Below are 13,413 nucleotides of genomic sequence, written 5' to 3'. Positions count from 1 at the left end.
AACCACACACCGAGAATCTCGTAGGCAGAGATCCTTTATTAAAGAGGTTGGCGCGGGAGGGACGCTAAACCATGGAGCGAGAGGAAGCTACCGAAGATACGCGTTGTAAGTAGTTCCTGAAAACCCGCGTCGGCGCCGAGTGCATCCGACCCACGAAGTCAGCGAGCGTCCGGAGCCGCTTTGGGCACGGCGGTCCTGCGACCTTGTCATGCGCTACCGCCAATGATGACGATATCGCGATTACGGTCGGGATTACGGTGGACCGGCGGCCAGGACGGTGGCTGAAGACCATCTGCTCTGGCTACGAGCTTCTGGCCGCTCTACGAGCCTGCGTCTGCCGTGCTGCTGAGGGTTGCTGTTTGGCTATCGCGGCAGGCTGGCGCAGCGTTCGTGCCTGTGATTTCAGGCATTTAAGCGCACGTCTGCAGCCGGAGCTCTCAGGGCTAGGTTTCAGGCACGTGCCTGTCGTGGCATCTACTACCTCAAGCTCCCTCCGAACAGTTCCTGTTATGGTGCAATTGGCGGGGCAGCTCTTCAGTTGTCGTATTCGACTTTCACTACCTAGCTAGCGAAAATGGTGTCCGCTGATATCCACAAGGACCGTATCTGGATTGACGGCTGCTTCGACTTTGCCCACCACGGTAGGGCGTCGCTCATCAATTGCATGTAGGACGAACAGGATGCTGATACTGTCTAGGTCATGCGGGTGCAATGCTGCAAGCACGGCAGCTTGGGAAGTCCTTATACGTGGGCGTGCATTCGGACGAGGAGATTCTCGAGAACAAGGGCCCCGTCGTCATGACGCTACCGGAGCGCGTCCTGGCGGTCGAAGCATGCAAGTGGGCGACAGAGGCAGTTCCTGGCGCCCCATACGTCACAGATCCCGCGGTCATGGACGACTACGGCTGCTTTTACGTTGTGCATGGGGACGACATCACCACGGACGCCAACGGCGAAGACTGCTATCGTGTCGTGAAGGAGTCTGGACGGTTTCTGGTTGTCAAGCGCACGCCAAATATATCAACGACAGACCTGGTGGGCAGAATGTTGTTATGCACCAAAAACCACCACATCAGGACCGTCAAGACGGAAGAAGTGAAAACGGCGCTGGAGGCCGCCGCGAAGCACAAGAGTGCCGAAGGAGCGCTAATCACCACCGACTCCCTCGACAGGTTCTCGACATATGCCACAGCTGCAGATGGAAAGAGTCCACGAGATGGAGTGTTCATTTGGACGACGGGAGCTGGAGATCCTGAGGGTACTCTGTCGACGCTCGTCGAGCCGGCACAGACTTCCGACGTCAGCAAGGCAAAGATGATTTATGTTGACGGCGGATTCGACCTCTTCTTCGCGGGACACATTGAATTTCTGCGACAAGTGGATGCACAGGCGAAGGCAATGTCAACCGGAGGAACTGAGGTCGGTGTCGTCGTCGGCCTACATGATGACGCAACCGTGAACATAAACAAGGGGCTGAATTACCCGATAATGAGCATCTTCGAGCGTGCTCTTTGCGTGCTGCAATGCAAGTACGTGTCACATATTATTTTGCAGGCACCATACGCGCCGACAAAAAAGTTTCTGGACGACTTGCCATTTGAGGTGATATCGGTAATGCATGGTCCTACCTCTTTCGGGATCGACTCCAGCACTATAGAGAGCGTTCACCCGTACGCTGAGGTCAAAATGCTCGGGCTATACAAGACACTTCCGGATCACAAATACAAGGACATCTCAACGGAAACTATTGTCGAGCGGGTTACGCGAAACCGCGGCGTGTACGAAGAACGGCAACGACGGAAGGGATGGAAAGCGGAGCACGAAGACGAGCTGAAAAAGCAGGAAGTGAAGTAAAATGGTGGTCATGACTTAGAGAATGATGTCATCTGGTGCCATATCCTTTGTGTATTGGCTCTTATTAAGTGATGCTTGACTGTTTTGTTCAGCGAATGGTCGCGGCATGTGGCGCGAGCTATCTGTCTGCGCTGCTCAGATCTCACATTCCAGTCGCGCACACAGGATGCGGAATGAATTCTGCTGTTGCACCATATATGCCGAATGCACGTGTTTATGCCGATAGGGTCGCGTTTTGTGAAACATGATCCATGAAACGTGGTCCACTCTCTGACAGGAAGGAAGCACGGCGTTAACAAGGGTCTGGGAATATGATATCCCCTGCGCGGTCTTAGTTTGGGCGTAGTCGCGGTAACTCACCGTCGCCGCGGCGGTTGCCTCTGGCAGCTCGTCGCCGAGTCCCCGGATGGTTTTATACGAACTGCACAGTTTGTGAGCCGTCAGCTGTGATCTGCGAGTAGCGGCAGCAGGCGCTCGGCCTGTGCGGTCTTGCGAATGATTCACGAGGGACGGCTCCGTGCCCGATTCAGATTAAAAGAGGCGTTCTTCAAGCGTGCGGCGGTACGGCCCTCGGGCCCGGCCTTGTTGGCATACGCGGACACTTCCACGCACTGGCAAGCGGACTGCGCGCAGAGCAATTTACCATACCTGCGCGCACCGGCGAAACCAGCAACACCAGAGAGGTCAGGTACGCAGGAGGAGCAGAGTTATGTAGCAATGTGACAGCAGGGAGAATCGTGAAGCAGCATGCGATGTTGTGGATGTGTTGGCACAGCGCCGCGGAGTAGTCGAGGCTGCATTCAGTTCGCGTCCCGTTTGAAGTTGACGTTTGCGAAAAATCCCGGCGTACTGCAGAATGCGCCGCACGACGTCTGTGCTGGCAATGGCGGCGTCAACAGCGGCAGCGCCGGCATGGTTACGGCATAGTCGCATATTCGTATGCGCAGTTACTACCGCAAATAGCGCGGTATGCCGCACCGCCGCTAAAATTGTATTAGCTTTCATTTCGCGACGAGGGTTTATTACACGTCATCGGCAGCGGTACCGTTGCGGTGACCCAACCGCAATCTCGCCCTGCAGCTGTAATTTTTTCTCGCACGCCGCAAGAGGGGACAGGAACTGAGCGCACCTGCAGGTTGCATTTTGTAGCGGCGGCGTGGCTAGTTACCTGGCTGGCACAGCTGAGCGCTGCAGCGCTCCGCGAAAGTGGGCCTGCAGCCGATCCAGCGACCCCGCGAAGGTGGTTGGCCACGTGTTTCCGGGTAACCTTCTTGCGCCATCGGTTACACGAGTTGCGACGCACTCCGCAAAAGCTGTTGTGACTCACTCCGTGCGCGCCCTCGAGGCTGCTGCAAAATTGCGCCATATTGGGATCGCTCGCAGTCATGCGCTCGTATAAGTGTCCCTGCCCCGCCCTGCACACATTTTTTTCCCCTTCCTCCACATTCGGACTGACCATCGCTGCCATTCTGCGTGCCACCGACGGCCTTGCTGTTGCTGTCCTTCTTCGACTGCCACTCGGCCCCGCGACCTCTACGCACAGCATCCATGGACGCCATCTGGATGGACGACTACTGCATTGTGTGCGACAAGAAGTGCTCGCTTGGCTCCATCTACTGCTCGCAGGCATGCCGGTTGCACGACTATCAGGAGGCCGTCCAGAGCGTCTCTTCACCGGCGGCACCCGGCTCCGCGTCCTTGAAGATTTCTTCATTATCGTCGGCGCTCGCGCCTGTGCCGGGTAGCTATTCCTCTCGCCGGTCCTCGGCTTACCAGATCGCCAACCCACCGCCTGTGCCCTCCGCGCCATCATATGGAAGTTCCTCCGGATCTGTCTTGTTTCAGAAGTACGTTGTCTCGATGCTATACGACACCCGCGACCAAGACGCCTATGGCTCCGTAGACACGATCTCGACCTACAGCGCCGACCTGCCGAGCCGGCGTAGCTCCTCCAGCTCCATCGGCAGCGCATCCAGCGCATTCGCAAAGCTGCATGTTCACAACGCGCGCCATACAAAGTGACTGGCCCGCCGCATTCGTCGCTGTCGTCATACGACAGGCGCATCCCTCACCTCATTCACGATGAAAGTTTCGGTTTGCTTACTTCGTGTCAGGGCTATCACGGTAGTACGAGCTTTGGAGTTTGGTACATATTTTGCTTGTTTTAAGGGGGGGAAATTCAATGGGTATTGGCGTTTGCTATTTGTGTGTACAGGGAAAGGACGGGTCTCGGGCTGTAAAAAAAGTTGACATGGATCAGGGATTACGAAATGTTGTGAAGTGCTAGATATCTTGCATAATATATTTTTTACAATGAATTTGTCTGTAGTTTCTCTTCGGACTATGCTCCCAGTTCGTGGTCTCGCTCCTCGTCCGTGGTCTCGCCTGCTCTCCTCTCCTGATTGTCAGGGCTTTAAAGCTCTCGACGCACCCGCTGTTACACTCTGGTACCGAGGAGCTTCTGTGGCCTGTTTCAGCTCACCCGACAAGCAACGGCAACCTGCAACACCTGAACCCAAGGGCCCACTTTTGTTGGCCTCCTTTCATTCTGGTAGATGATAAATACGCCATATAATATTAACAGTACAGGGATTTTTCGGACGCCGTATATTCACCACGTTCGTAGTTACGCAACATCGCAAAGCACGCCATAAATCGGCACGCACACAGAAGATCTTCGACACAGCCGTAAACCATAAGAGAGATAAAGACAAATGATGCGTGCTGACGCCTGAGAACTAAAATCGTTACAAGTATATGCAAATGATGAGTAAATATACAGTAAGGTATCGCAGCTCACGGCAGCGCGCTGCGCCGTCGCTTGCCTGTGAGGCCCTGGTTCGTCCGTGCTGTACCTGTCATGTCGAGATTCCCGGGTCGCTGGTGAGTCGTCGGCGGATGCAGTGACTTCGGCCCAGACACCGGTATGCTCGCGACAGGTGAATAATCTTCAGGTTCGCTCGGTATCTGCTGGCTTGCCAGAATTGATGCTTTTCTCCGCGTGACCGTGTCTCCCGGAAAGGGCTCTGATCTCCGTGCCCTACCGGTCGTCTTCGCGCTGGTCTCGCTACCGGCCGTGCAACTCGCCAACGCGATGTCATTCGACTCCAGATCGCTATCAGTCTTCTCAAGTTTCACAACAACACTGTCATACAGCGATGACGTCCGTCTCTTCCGCCCGTGAACCTCTCGCGACACCGCTTCCGTACTAACTGAGCTGACATCCGGTTGGCTGTATGTTTCCTTTGATTCGTTGTCACTCTCAATTTTGACGACAGTGTTCTTATCCGCGTGATGGCTCTCCGATGAGGCGGCAACAGCATCAATCAACTGGTCCTTCTCTCTCCGCATCTTCACACGAAGCGACGGTAGCGCGTAGTTCACACTCTTTCGTGATCGGCTTTGTCGTCGGCCGCACAGGTCCGCGGACAGCGCATTCTCCGTGTCCTCCTGGGAGATTGGTATGTCGACAACGGCCGGTTTGCTGTCGGGCTTAACAAACACCTCCTTTGCCTGGACTAGTTCTTCCTTCTCCTTTGTCGGCTTTAGGGTCTCGACGTTGACATTTTCTGCAAACTTGTTAGATACGACTTCAAACCTTTGCGAAGTCTCAACTCACTCTGTGACAAAGCCTTTCGTTGTATCGTCGCTTCCTTCTTAGCTACTGCCGTCAGTTTCGACCGCGACTCAGCTATTGATTCTACCACTTCCTGTGTCGTCTCAGCCTGTTGCTTTTCGCTCAACACTTCGACTGGAGCTGTATCCCGCTTAGCGATTGTCTCGCGTTTGCGGGTCTCGGTCTCTGTGTGTTTGGCCGCCGCCTCGGGCACTGAGGTAGTCATGGCACTCAATCGACGTTTGTTAGTCGCTCTCACAGTCGGCTGCACCATCGTCTCGATCGGTGCCTCGGCGCGAACGGCCAGTTTCGCACTTGAAGCAGGCTCCGTCGTTGTAGAACGCGTAACTGAGGCAATCGAGCTGGGCTCACTTGCGATAGCGGGAACATCTGCGAGTCCTTTGATGATTTCGCCTATATCCTGCTCGCCCTCCTGTAGCATCTCTGGATCCGCATGTGGTTGTCGTAGCTGCTGCGACTGCAACTTGGCCTTGTAATTTGTACTCTGCAACTTCACCAAAGATATAATATCCAGTTCCTGCATGCTGTCGCGTCGTTTCCGCCGTGGCCGGATTGTACTCATGCCAGTTGTGTCCATCACGGGTAAACTCGAAATTGACTCGCCGCCTTCGTCTGGCAAATGCTCTAGCTGATGTCTGTCATCGGGCTTAGCCTCGTCGAGATGTGCAACTGCTTCCGGGACCTCGTCCTCAGACAACTCCATATCCTGAGGATCAATCTCCCCACCAGTCTCCTCTTCCACAATATCCATCCGCGCAGGTGCCATCTTTGGTGAAATCTTCTCAACCGATCGCGGCACGAGCAGCGACTCTGCGACGCTGCATTTGCCTTCAAATCCATCAAACAGCTCCCCGATTTCCTCGAGTTTTCGCTTCAGCTTAGTGCGCATGTCGCCGCATTGCTGCGATAGTAGCCGCCGATTCGAATGCTCGAGTCCGAGAAGACTTTGCCGCAGCTCAAGATTTTCCGCGGTAAGGCTTGCGATTTTGGTTTCCAGCTCGCTGATCTTTGTGGAATGGCTAGAATTCACCCTGATTTGAGATCAGCAAATTGTCCGTCCATTACAACGTATCATATCTTACCGTGCAAGCTCTCGATTCAGTCGCAGAAATCGTCGGCGCACTGAATACGACCAATTAGTACGTCGTCGTGACACTTGCCTCGTCCACGAGGCTCACCTGAATCAGCCGACTCGCTAGTGGAAGGCTCCGCTAATCGCGCCATGATTGATGCTTTAGCTGCTCCCCGCAAGTGCGAGGGCAGGCTCCAAAGGTGGTGAGATAGGTACTTAAAGCACCGGCTCTGAACCGTAACCTCAAAGTTGGTGTGCAGTGCACACGAACATCGACCTCCCAAACACTTGTTTACACGGACCTTCCACATCGCGTTTCCGCAACAACCAACCCCAGCGACGACGCGTTTATGCCGTAACTTCTTCTTATTTATGGCGACCGTCTCCGCGACGCGTCTTGCTCAACGACCGCGTTGCTCAAGACTACCCATTCCAACAAGACGAGAGCTCAACCGATCCCTCTCGCCGGCGCTTTGTCCTACCTTCCGGCACAAACGCACTTCCACACATCGCTGCACTACTATGTCGTACCAACCATCACGACGAACAACATTCATCCCATCCTCCTCTGCCAATACGCTTCCTTCAAATGCACACTCCGCTCAATACACCTCCGCTATATCTGCACGCATCGCCGAGACCAAGCAGGAGCTAGAAGCGTTGATACAACTACGTGATCTAAGCGCAAATTTTGCCGCACAAATGGAGCAGTTACAGACTAAGCTATCAACCCTCGTCGACGGAACCGAAGGTGCGTACACGCGCGAGACTTGCCTTGCTCTACTGAGCGCGTTCTTACGGCTAACTTAAATGAACAGCTGTCGCGCTCGTTTTAAGTAATTGGGATAGTATTCTTTACACACTGAATATGGCATCAAGTATGTTACCAACTATTGCACACTTTGTGACAGAACAAGTTTTAATTCTAATTTCTTGTAGAGAACCTGGTCGCGCGAGAAGAACGTCGGAGTAGTTCAGGGCGGGCAAATGAAGCACAATCAAAGCAAGAACTACCGGAGAAGCTAGTTCGCGTACGGATAGACAAGGATTAACGAATTCCGCAACCCACGATATACCAACATTAGCCACGGATCTTCAACTGGTACGAATAATATTGATCAATTTCACAAAAGTAGATGCGCAAGTATAAACCAGGAAGGAAACATGAAAAAGTGAAACACAAAAACTTGAACCGAGAGGAATGTCAATTTACATGTAGCTCTCCCATGACAGCGACTCTCCCATGACTCTTGCAACAATTTGTCGAACTCCGCCGGGGTCAAACGTAACAGGAGGCAAGCAAAATCAAAACTGCTGCTAATATATGGTCCAGAACACGCAGTAAAAATTTGTTGGCAAAATCACGACTACAATAGTAATGAACAACTGTAACAACCAATGACAGGATATGAAAGAAGCCGAACCCCTCCCCGGTACCATTATAAAGCAAACAAACATTTATGTTACTCTCAACTCGCCGCACGCACACAATAATGGATCGCCTAACTAGGCATGTAGCAACAAAACAGTAATCGAACCAAGTAGCAAGAATTTTTGGCTGGTTGAACGCAGACAAGAAATTCAGTGAAGTAGACAATGTCGCCTGGTGCGTCGATCAAATATGGAGGCATGAATAGGTTATAGAGATATCTGTTGGATCTTGCTGCTTCAAAAAATCGCCTTATTCTTGTCCAAAGCCAACAGTCTCCTCAACTGCAAGCGTTAACTTCTGCACAAGCGCATTGTAATCCTTATATGGTGGCAGGTCAACTCTGTTAAAGCAAGTATGGGACTTCGGTAGTTGTTGAATCTCTCCTGCTTTTTCGATTGTAAAGCGTCGTGGACCGTCACTTCCTTGCAAATCTTTAAATCCGTTGACGGGAACACGAGATGTACCGGTCGTAAACTGTAGTAATCGAGCCTTCTGTTCAGAGGGCCATGATCGAACACACTACAGAAGTTAGCAGCACTTCCATACTTCAACACCAAATATAAAACTGACCTTCCAGAACCACTGAATGACTTCATCGCTCTCGGAATAGCCTCTATAGTCGGTATGCTTCTTCCAGTCATCGACATCGATCTCAGAGATACCACCGATCAAAAGCTCCAGCTCGCGTTCATCAAACACATTCACCAGCTCCTGAGGGATTAGTTCATTGAATCCCGACATGAATGCATTGAATTGTTCCTCAACCCGCTTGGTGATACGCCACTCAGTAACGAGCTCCACGTATTCACGCTTGTTCTCATTGGTAACAGCGATATCTCTGCCGCCTGGCTTCAAGTCCACTGTGACAACTTCGCCAAACACGTTATCCTCGGTCGAAAACGTTAGGTCAAGGTCTACAACGTCATGCTCTAGAACCCAGGTCAAGTTGCGGTAGAAATCAGCATCAACACCTTCAAGATCTGCCAGGACAACACGCTTTTTCAAAACCATTTTGTAGAATGCGCCGATAAAGAATGCAACAACAAACCGTCGATGGAAAATAGCAAGTCCGATAACGCGTCCAATAAACTTGAAATAGTTCAAGTGCTCGGGGTTAATGCCAGAGTGAGGGTTAATCTGCAATGTGTAGTTGTCCACGGCCGAATATTCGAACAAGCAGTAAAACGGATTGAACATTTCATGTGACAGCAAGAAGAAGAATTCACGCGACACGCCGCCGTAGTCCAAGCCCTCTTCGCCATCGAACTTGATCATCAATCGCTTTTTCAGGTCTGAAGGACTCTGTCGCATAACCTCCGCGTACGAGTCTTCGAAAATATGGTTACGGCGGACCTTGATGTGACACTGACCTGGCAAGCTTCGAAGTGCCGGCTGCGAGCGGAAGTAAATCAGCTTGCGACGGAAATCGCGCTTGTATTGAGGAACGTTCTGATCCAAACTAGAGGGCAGACGTGGATCGTCCCAAGTGGTAGTCTTTGTGTTGTGATCAACGAAATACACACGCGCGGTGTTCGTAAGACGCATTTCCCATCCGCTAGGTAGAGGTCCAAGCTGTGACACGGGCTGTTGTTGAATGGTTGTGTTGTTCGTGTTCGGTCCATACATGCGAATGTATTGCTGTCGTCGCGGATCAACCCAGGTAGTCGTGCGAGTATTGTGGTCCACGAAGTAGGCACGGCCTTCTGGCGTGTGTCGCTGTTCCCAGCCAGCCGGAAGCTCTCCCAGTCCCGCAGTCGTCGCACCGGTAGCCATCATCTGAATGGCATTCGTGCTCGCTGCAGGAGATGGCTCTGCGCTTGATGCTGGAGAGGCAGCCCGGGAGTCTTCTCCCGGCAGAGTCCGGCTCTGGTGCTGCTGACGCTCTAGGTCAAGATTGGTCTGCACAGCCTGCCGCTGGTCATTCTCATTGAAATTTGTCGATGGACGAGTCCAAGTCGTAGATCGTGTGTTGTGGTCGACATAGTACGTGCGGAGCAAGTTATCTGTGCGACGCTCCCAGCCGGGAGGTAGTCTACCGTACTGGTCTTCGAATGTACTGTACTGACGGCTTGATCCATTTGTGGCGGCTGCTGCTTGTGAAGCAGGAGGAGGCGCCGCGCTGGAATGTGGTGGGGCAGCTGTAGCTGTAGCTGCAGCGGCTACAGGCGGTGCCGCCACAGCTCCGGATCCAGAACCGCCGTTCGGGGTACCATTGTTACCATTAGCAACAGTAGGAGTAGATCGCACAGTAGGGATTGACGAAGTTGTCGCAGCACTAGTGCTAGAGTTTACTGCAGTGGTCGTCGATGTGGTCGGGATATTAGTAGACAGATTGATAATCAACTTCCCATGCACCACGAGGTTGTCATTTGACTTCTTAAGCTCGCGGGTCAACATCTCCTCTCCGCCAAGAGACAAGTCAATGACATCTCCAACACGAATGTTGATGACGCCGAGAAAGCCTTGGTCCTTTCTCTTGAACTTCTTCTGATCAAAGATCTGAACGGCGATGATAGAGTTCTCCGTCACGTCGCTGTCAGGTCTATCAGAAAAATTGTCGCAAAGTACGATATCGGTCAAACCGACGTCACGGACACAAACACTTACACATCGAAAAGTTCATTCCAGTAGGGATTAAGTGTCTTGCGGATGACCGAAGTCGTATGCGTCTGTTCTCCGTCGACGGTAATTACCGCAAATGGATCTGGGAAACCTGCGCCGAGTTAGCATCGCCGCGATCGACAGGTGCATCATGCTGGCAACTTACGAAACACTTCTCGCTTGTATAATCCATCAGCGGCGACGACTGTCAAACAAAAGTGAATCAGTATACAAGATCTTGGATCCACATAAACAGCGAACATCAAGCGAATGCATGGCATCCGGATGATGACGAGGCGGGCCGCATCGTCCGCTTGAGGATCCCAGAGAAAAGAAACAACAAATTAATTAAATACCTCTGATGCGCAGCTTTTTTGTCCTGTTAAGAATAAAGAAAATTAGCATAATCCTCAGATTTGTCTATGGCGAACACCAAGACGGTCTTGCGGCCAAATCCGGAGACCGGTGACGAAGCAGAAGCTCGAGCTCTTCGTACGGGGAGCGAGGGTTCACGTACGACGCAGAATCCGCCGTCATGATGAGACCGTGTACAAAAAGAAGCGAGCGGTAGACGCTTGCTCTGTGTGGCGCGGGAGCAGGGGAGCCGGCACACGGAGGTTTCGATGCAGAAGAAGAGCAAGGTTAGGAGAGAGCAAGTTAGGCCGTGGCCAGGAAGCTTTGCGCTGGAGTAAGCCACAAACTTCGGTCCACGTCCAATCCGCTGCGCGAGCCGCCTGGGCCATTAAAGCGGGGATGAGACCGCGGGCATTTTGCAGCTACAACCACTAGTTCTGGCTGCGCCGTTTTAGCTGCGCCACCCCTAGCCCTACCCTAAGCCCTCGCCCAGTGGCTGCTATCTTTGTTTTTTCAGAATTACCCAGCGCTGAGTAAGTTATCGCCAAAGATCAGTCAGGCTTTCGTCATATCAGTTGGCCACCCGGCATCCTCAAAGCAACTTGACTTCACATCAGATATTCTCTTTTGTTATCGTACACTAGCTAGCTCAAGTCTATTTCGCATCCTCGTCTGCCGCGTTGTCTCCGTCAGGCTTCTGCTGCAAGACTCTAACTTCAGCTTCCAGCTTGTCTGCTTGTCGCTTTGTCTCCAGTAGCACATTGATACTCTGCTGCAGCAGTTCAAACTTGTCACACACTTTTGCCGTAGGCATTGCCAGCTTGGAGGAGATATCTAACTCAGCAAGTACCGAAGCCACCTTGGCCTGTACAGTTGGCTTCAGTGAGGTCGTACGAGTTGACCGCAAATACACGCCTTGAGTAAGCTTCTCATGAAATGATATGCCGTAGCTGCTCTCCTTTCCTGGTGGCACTCTCTTGGCTACTTTCTTCTGTGCGATGTTCTGCGCAAGTTCAACCTTGGATACAGGCGCGGACTGTTGTTTGCTGCCTGAACTAGCAGATAGAGATGATGGTGCGGTACCGTGCTGCTGCTTCGTATACGCAGCATTCGCAAAACCAGCCTGAACCTGTGCACTCGCTTGAGCTGCCGTCGTCTGTGAATGGCCCAAGGCTTTGGCGGCCTGCTGTTGAATGCCAGTCGCAGGCATTTCGGCCACATTTTTGCGACGCCTGCTCTTTTCTGCGGCGAGAATATTCGCAGCCAGCTGTGACAAACCCTGACTGCTCTGGAACGGTGCAAATGTGGAAGATGTCTGGGGCGATTCCAGTAGTCGTAACAAGTTCTGTCTGTCTTCGACTAACTTCTTGGAAGCATCTTGTAATCGGCGGTATTCCAATATTAACTTCTCTTCTTCGGCGATCTCGCTAGGCGTTCGACTCAGTAAGCGTTCAAGATACTCTTTGCGTGCAATTTCCTTATCCTTCTTAAAACTCATCGCGTTGTAGAGTTCCAAGTCCTGTGCTGTCCACTCCATGACTCCGCTCTCGCGTCGAAAGTCCATCAGCTTTCTGCAGCAATCGTAATAGCGATCTTTCAAATCCTCTAAAGTTCTCATCGACGGTGGCTCATTCTCCTCTGGTTCGTATTCATATCGATCTTGTAAAACGAGCCACCGCAAATCGTACTCCCGACAGAGACCAAATAGATACTCCGTTTCGCGTGGAGTCCAAGCAGTGTCTGTTCTGATGAGCATGTATTCCTGGACGCCAATTACAAGAATGCATACCTGCTAAACACTTATCGTATTCCTCAGTTGTATATGTTGGAACGTCTACCGTCTTGTTGAATTTGGCAAACACGTATTCATCTGTAATTTATTAGCACTTTCATTGAGATACGGAGGAAACATGATATGCATACCCTCGCTCGCAGTCCCTCTAACCCAATGATAAAGCTCTAGATCATCCGTACGTGCTTGATTCTTAAATTTGGTCCACACCCTGCATATTCGTTAATATAGAACGACCTAATAACTGCCAGGAGAGCGGTTCTTACCAAGGCGAAGGCTTCGCCTTCCAGTTTGGCTTCGCCTTAAATTTATTTTGAATGACCGTGACTGCCGGCGTATTCTCCCCTAGCAAGTTGTGCAGTTCCCGATTAATTCCGTCTGTTGCCAGTCGTTAGCGTTACTCGGAATTCGGATGGCTGTAAGTAGAGCTCCATACCGAGCTTTCTTCCTTCGGTTTTCAATTTCTTATTAGGCGGTTGAGGTCTAGCGGCGGAAGCCAAATGCTCAATCTCCAAAACATCGTGAACATCAGCAGAAGACATTGTATCTGGTAGTAGCGAGTGTTGTGGATGCCGGTTCCGTGTTTGGTGTCAAGCTGCTCTGGCTGTCTCGCGGATGAAGATAGTCGAAGTCAGCAAGATTGGATTACCCGGATTGAAATTGCGTGGCTA

General features: G+C 51.9%; 6 protein-coding genes across 6 annotated transcripts; 3 read left to right on the top strand and 3 right to left on the bottom strand.

The window, feature by feature from the left end:
* The first annotated feature begins 164 nt into the window (after positions 1-164).
* V1518DRAFT_90252 (uncharacterized protein) lies at positions 165-2,102 on the top strand. The gene is made up of 2 exons (XM_066906708.1): positions 165-641; positions 698-2,102. The coding sequence occupies exons 1-2, from the start codon at positions 575-577 to the stop codon at positions 1,852-1,854; spliced, it is 1,224 nt and encodes a 407-aa protein (XP_066757928.1). The 5' UTR covers positions 165-574; the 3' UTR covers positions 1,855-2,102.
* Positions 2,103-3,299: 1,197 nt separating this feature from the next.
* Positions 3,300-4,172, top strand: V1518DRAFT_421242 (uncharacterized protein). The gene has a single exon (XM_066905178.1). The coding sequence runs from the start codon at positions 3,403-3,405 to the stop codon at positions 3,874-3,876; it is 474 nt and encodes a 157-aa protein (XP_066757927.1). The 5' UTR covers positions 3,300-3,402; the 3' UTR covers positions 3,877-4,172.
* Positions 4,173-5,333: 1,161 nt separating this feature from the next.
* V1518DRAFT_89946 (uncharacterized protein) lies at positions 5,334-7,077 on the bottom strand. The gene is made up of 5 exons (XM_066906706.1): positions 6,670-7,077; positions 6,574-6,613; positions 5,566-6,522; positions 5,474-5,515; positions 5,334-5,423 (listed from the first exon to the last, which is right to left on the bottom strand). Exons 1-4 carry the CDS (start codon positions 6,872-6,874, stop codon positions 5,512-5,514), a joined length of 1,206 nt encoding a protein of 401 aa, XP_066757926.1. The 5' UTR covers positions 6,875-7,077; the 3' UTR covers positions 5,334-5,423; positions 5,474-5,511.
* V1518DRAFT_421239 (DASH complex subunit Dad2-domain-containing protein) lies at positions 6,828-7,899 on the top strand. Its single transcript, XM_066905177.1, has 3 exons — positions 6,828-7,314; positions 7,382-7,441; positions 7,503-7,899. The coding sequence occupies exons 1-3, from the start codon at positions 6,936-6,938 to the stop codon at positions 7,613-7,615; spliced, it is 552 nt and encodes a 183-aa protein (XP_066757925.1). The 5' UTR covers positions 6,828-6,935; the 3' UTR covers positions 7,616-7,899.
* A 345-nt stretch (positions 7,900-8,244) lies between these two features.
* Positions 8,245-10,859, bottom strand: V1518DRAFT_376799 (uncharacterized protein; the record flags this gene model as incomplete). Its single annotated transcript, XM_066901558.1, has 4 exons — positions 8,245-8,514; positions 8,566-10,528; positions 10,603-10,708; positions 10,763-10,859. The coding sequence occupies 4 exons, from the start codon at positions 10,857-10,859 to the stop codon at positions 8,245-8,247; spliced, it is 2,436 nt and encodes an 811-aa protein (XP_066757924.1).
* Positions 10,860-11,605: 746 nt separating this feature from the next.
* Positions 11,606-13,284, bottom strand: V1518DRAFT_407051 (uncharacterized protein; the record flags this gene model as incomplete). Its single annotated transcript, XM_066901974.1, has 5 exons — positions 11,606-12,690; positions 12,740-12,820; positions 12,874-12,953; positions 13,009-13,120; positions 13,179-13,284. The coding sequence occupies 5 exons, from the start codon at positions 13,282-13,284 to the stop codon at positions 11,606-11,608; spliced, it is 1,464 nt and encodes a 487-aa protein (XP_066757923.1).
* Positions 13,285-13,413: the final 129 nt, after the last annotated feature.

Source organism: Limtongia smithiae (genome assembly GCF_038497785.1).
Source record: "Limtongia smithiae strain NRRL Y-17922 unplaced genomic scaffold V1518scaffold_11, whole genome shotgun sequence".
NCBI lineage: Eukaryota > Fungi > Ascomycota > Lipomycetes > Lipomycetales > Lipomycetaceae > Limtongia > Limtongia smithiae.
The sequence above is the reverse complement of the archived record's forward strand: the minus strand, read 5'-3'. Positions and strand labels throughout refer to the sequence as shown.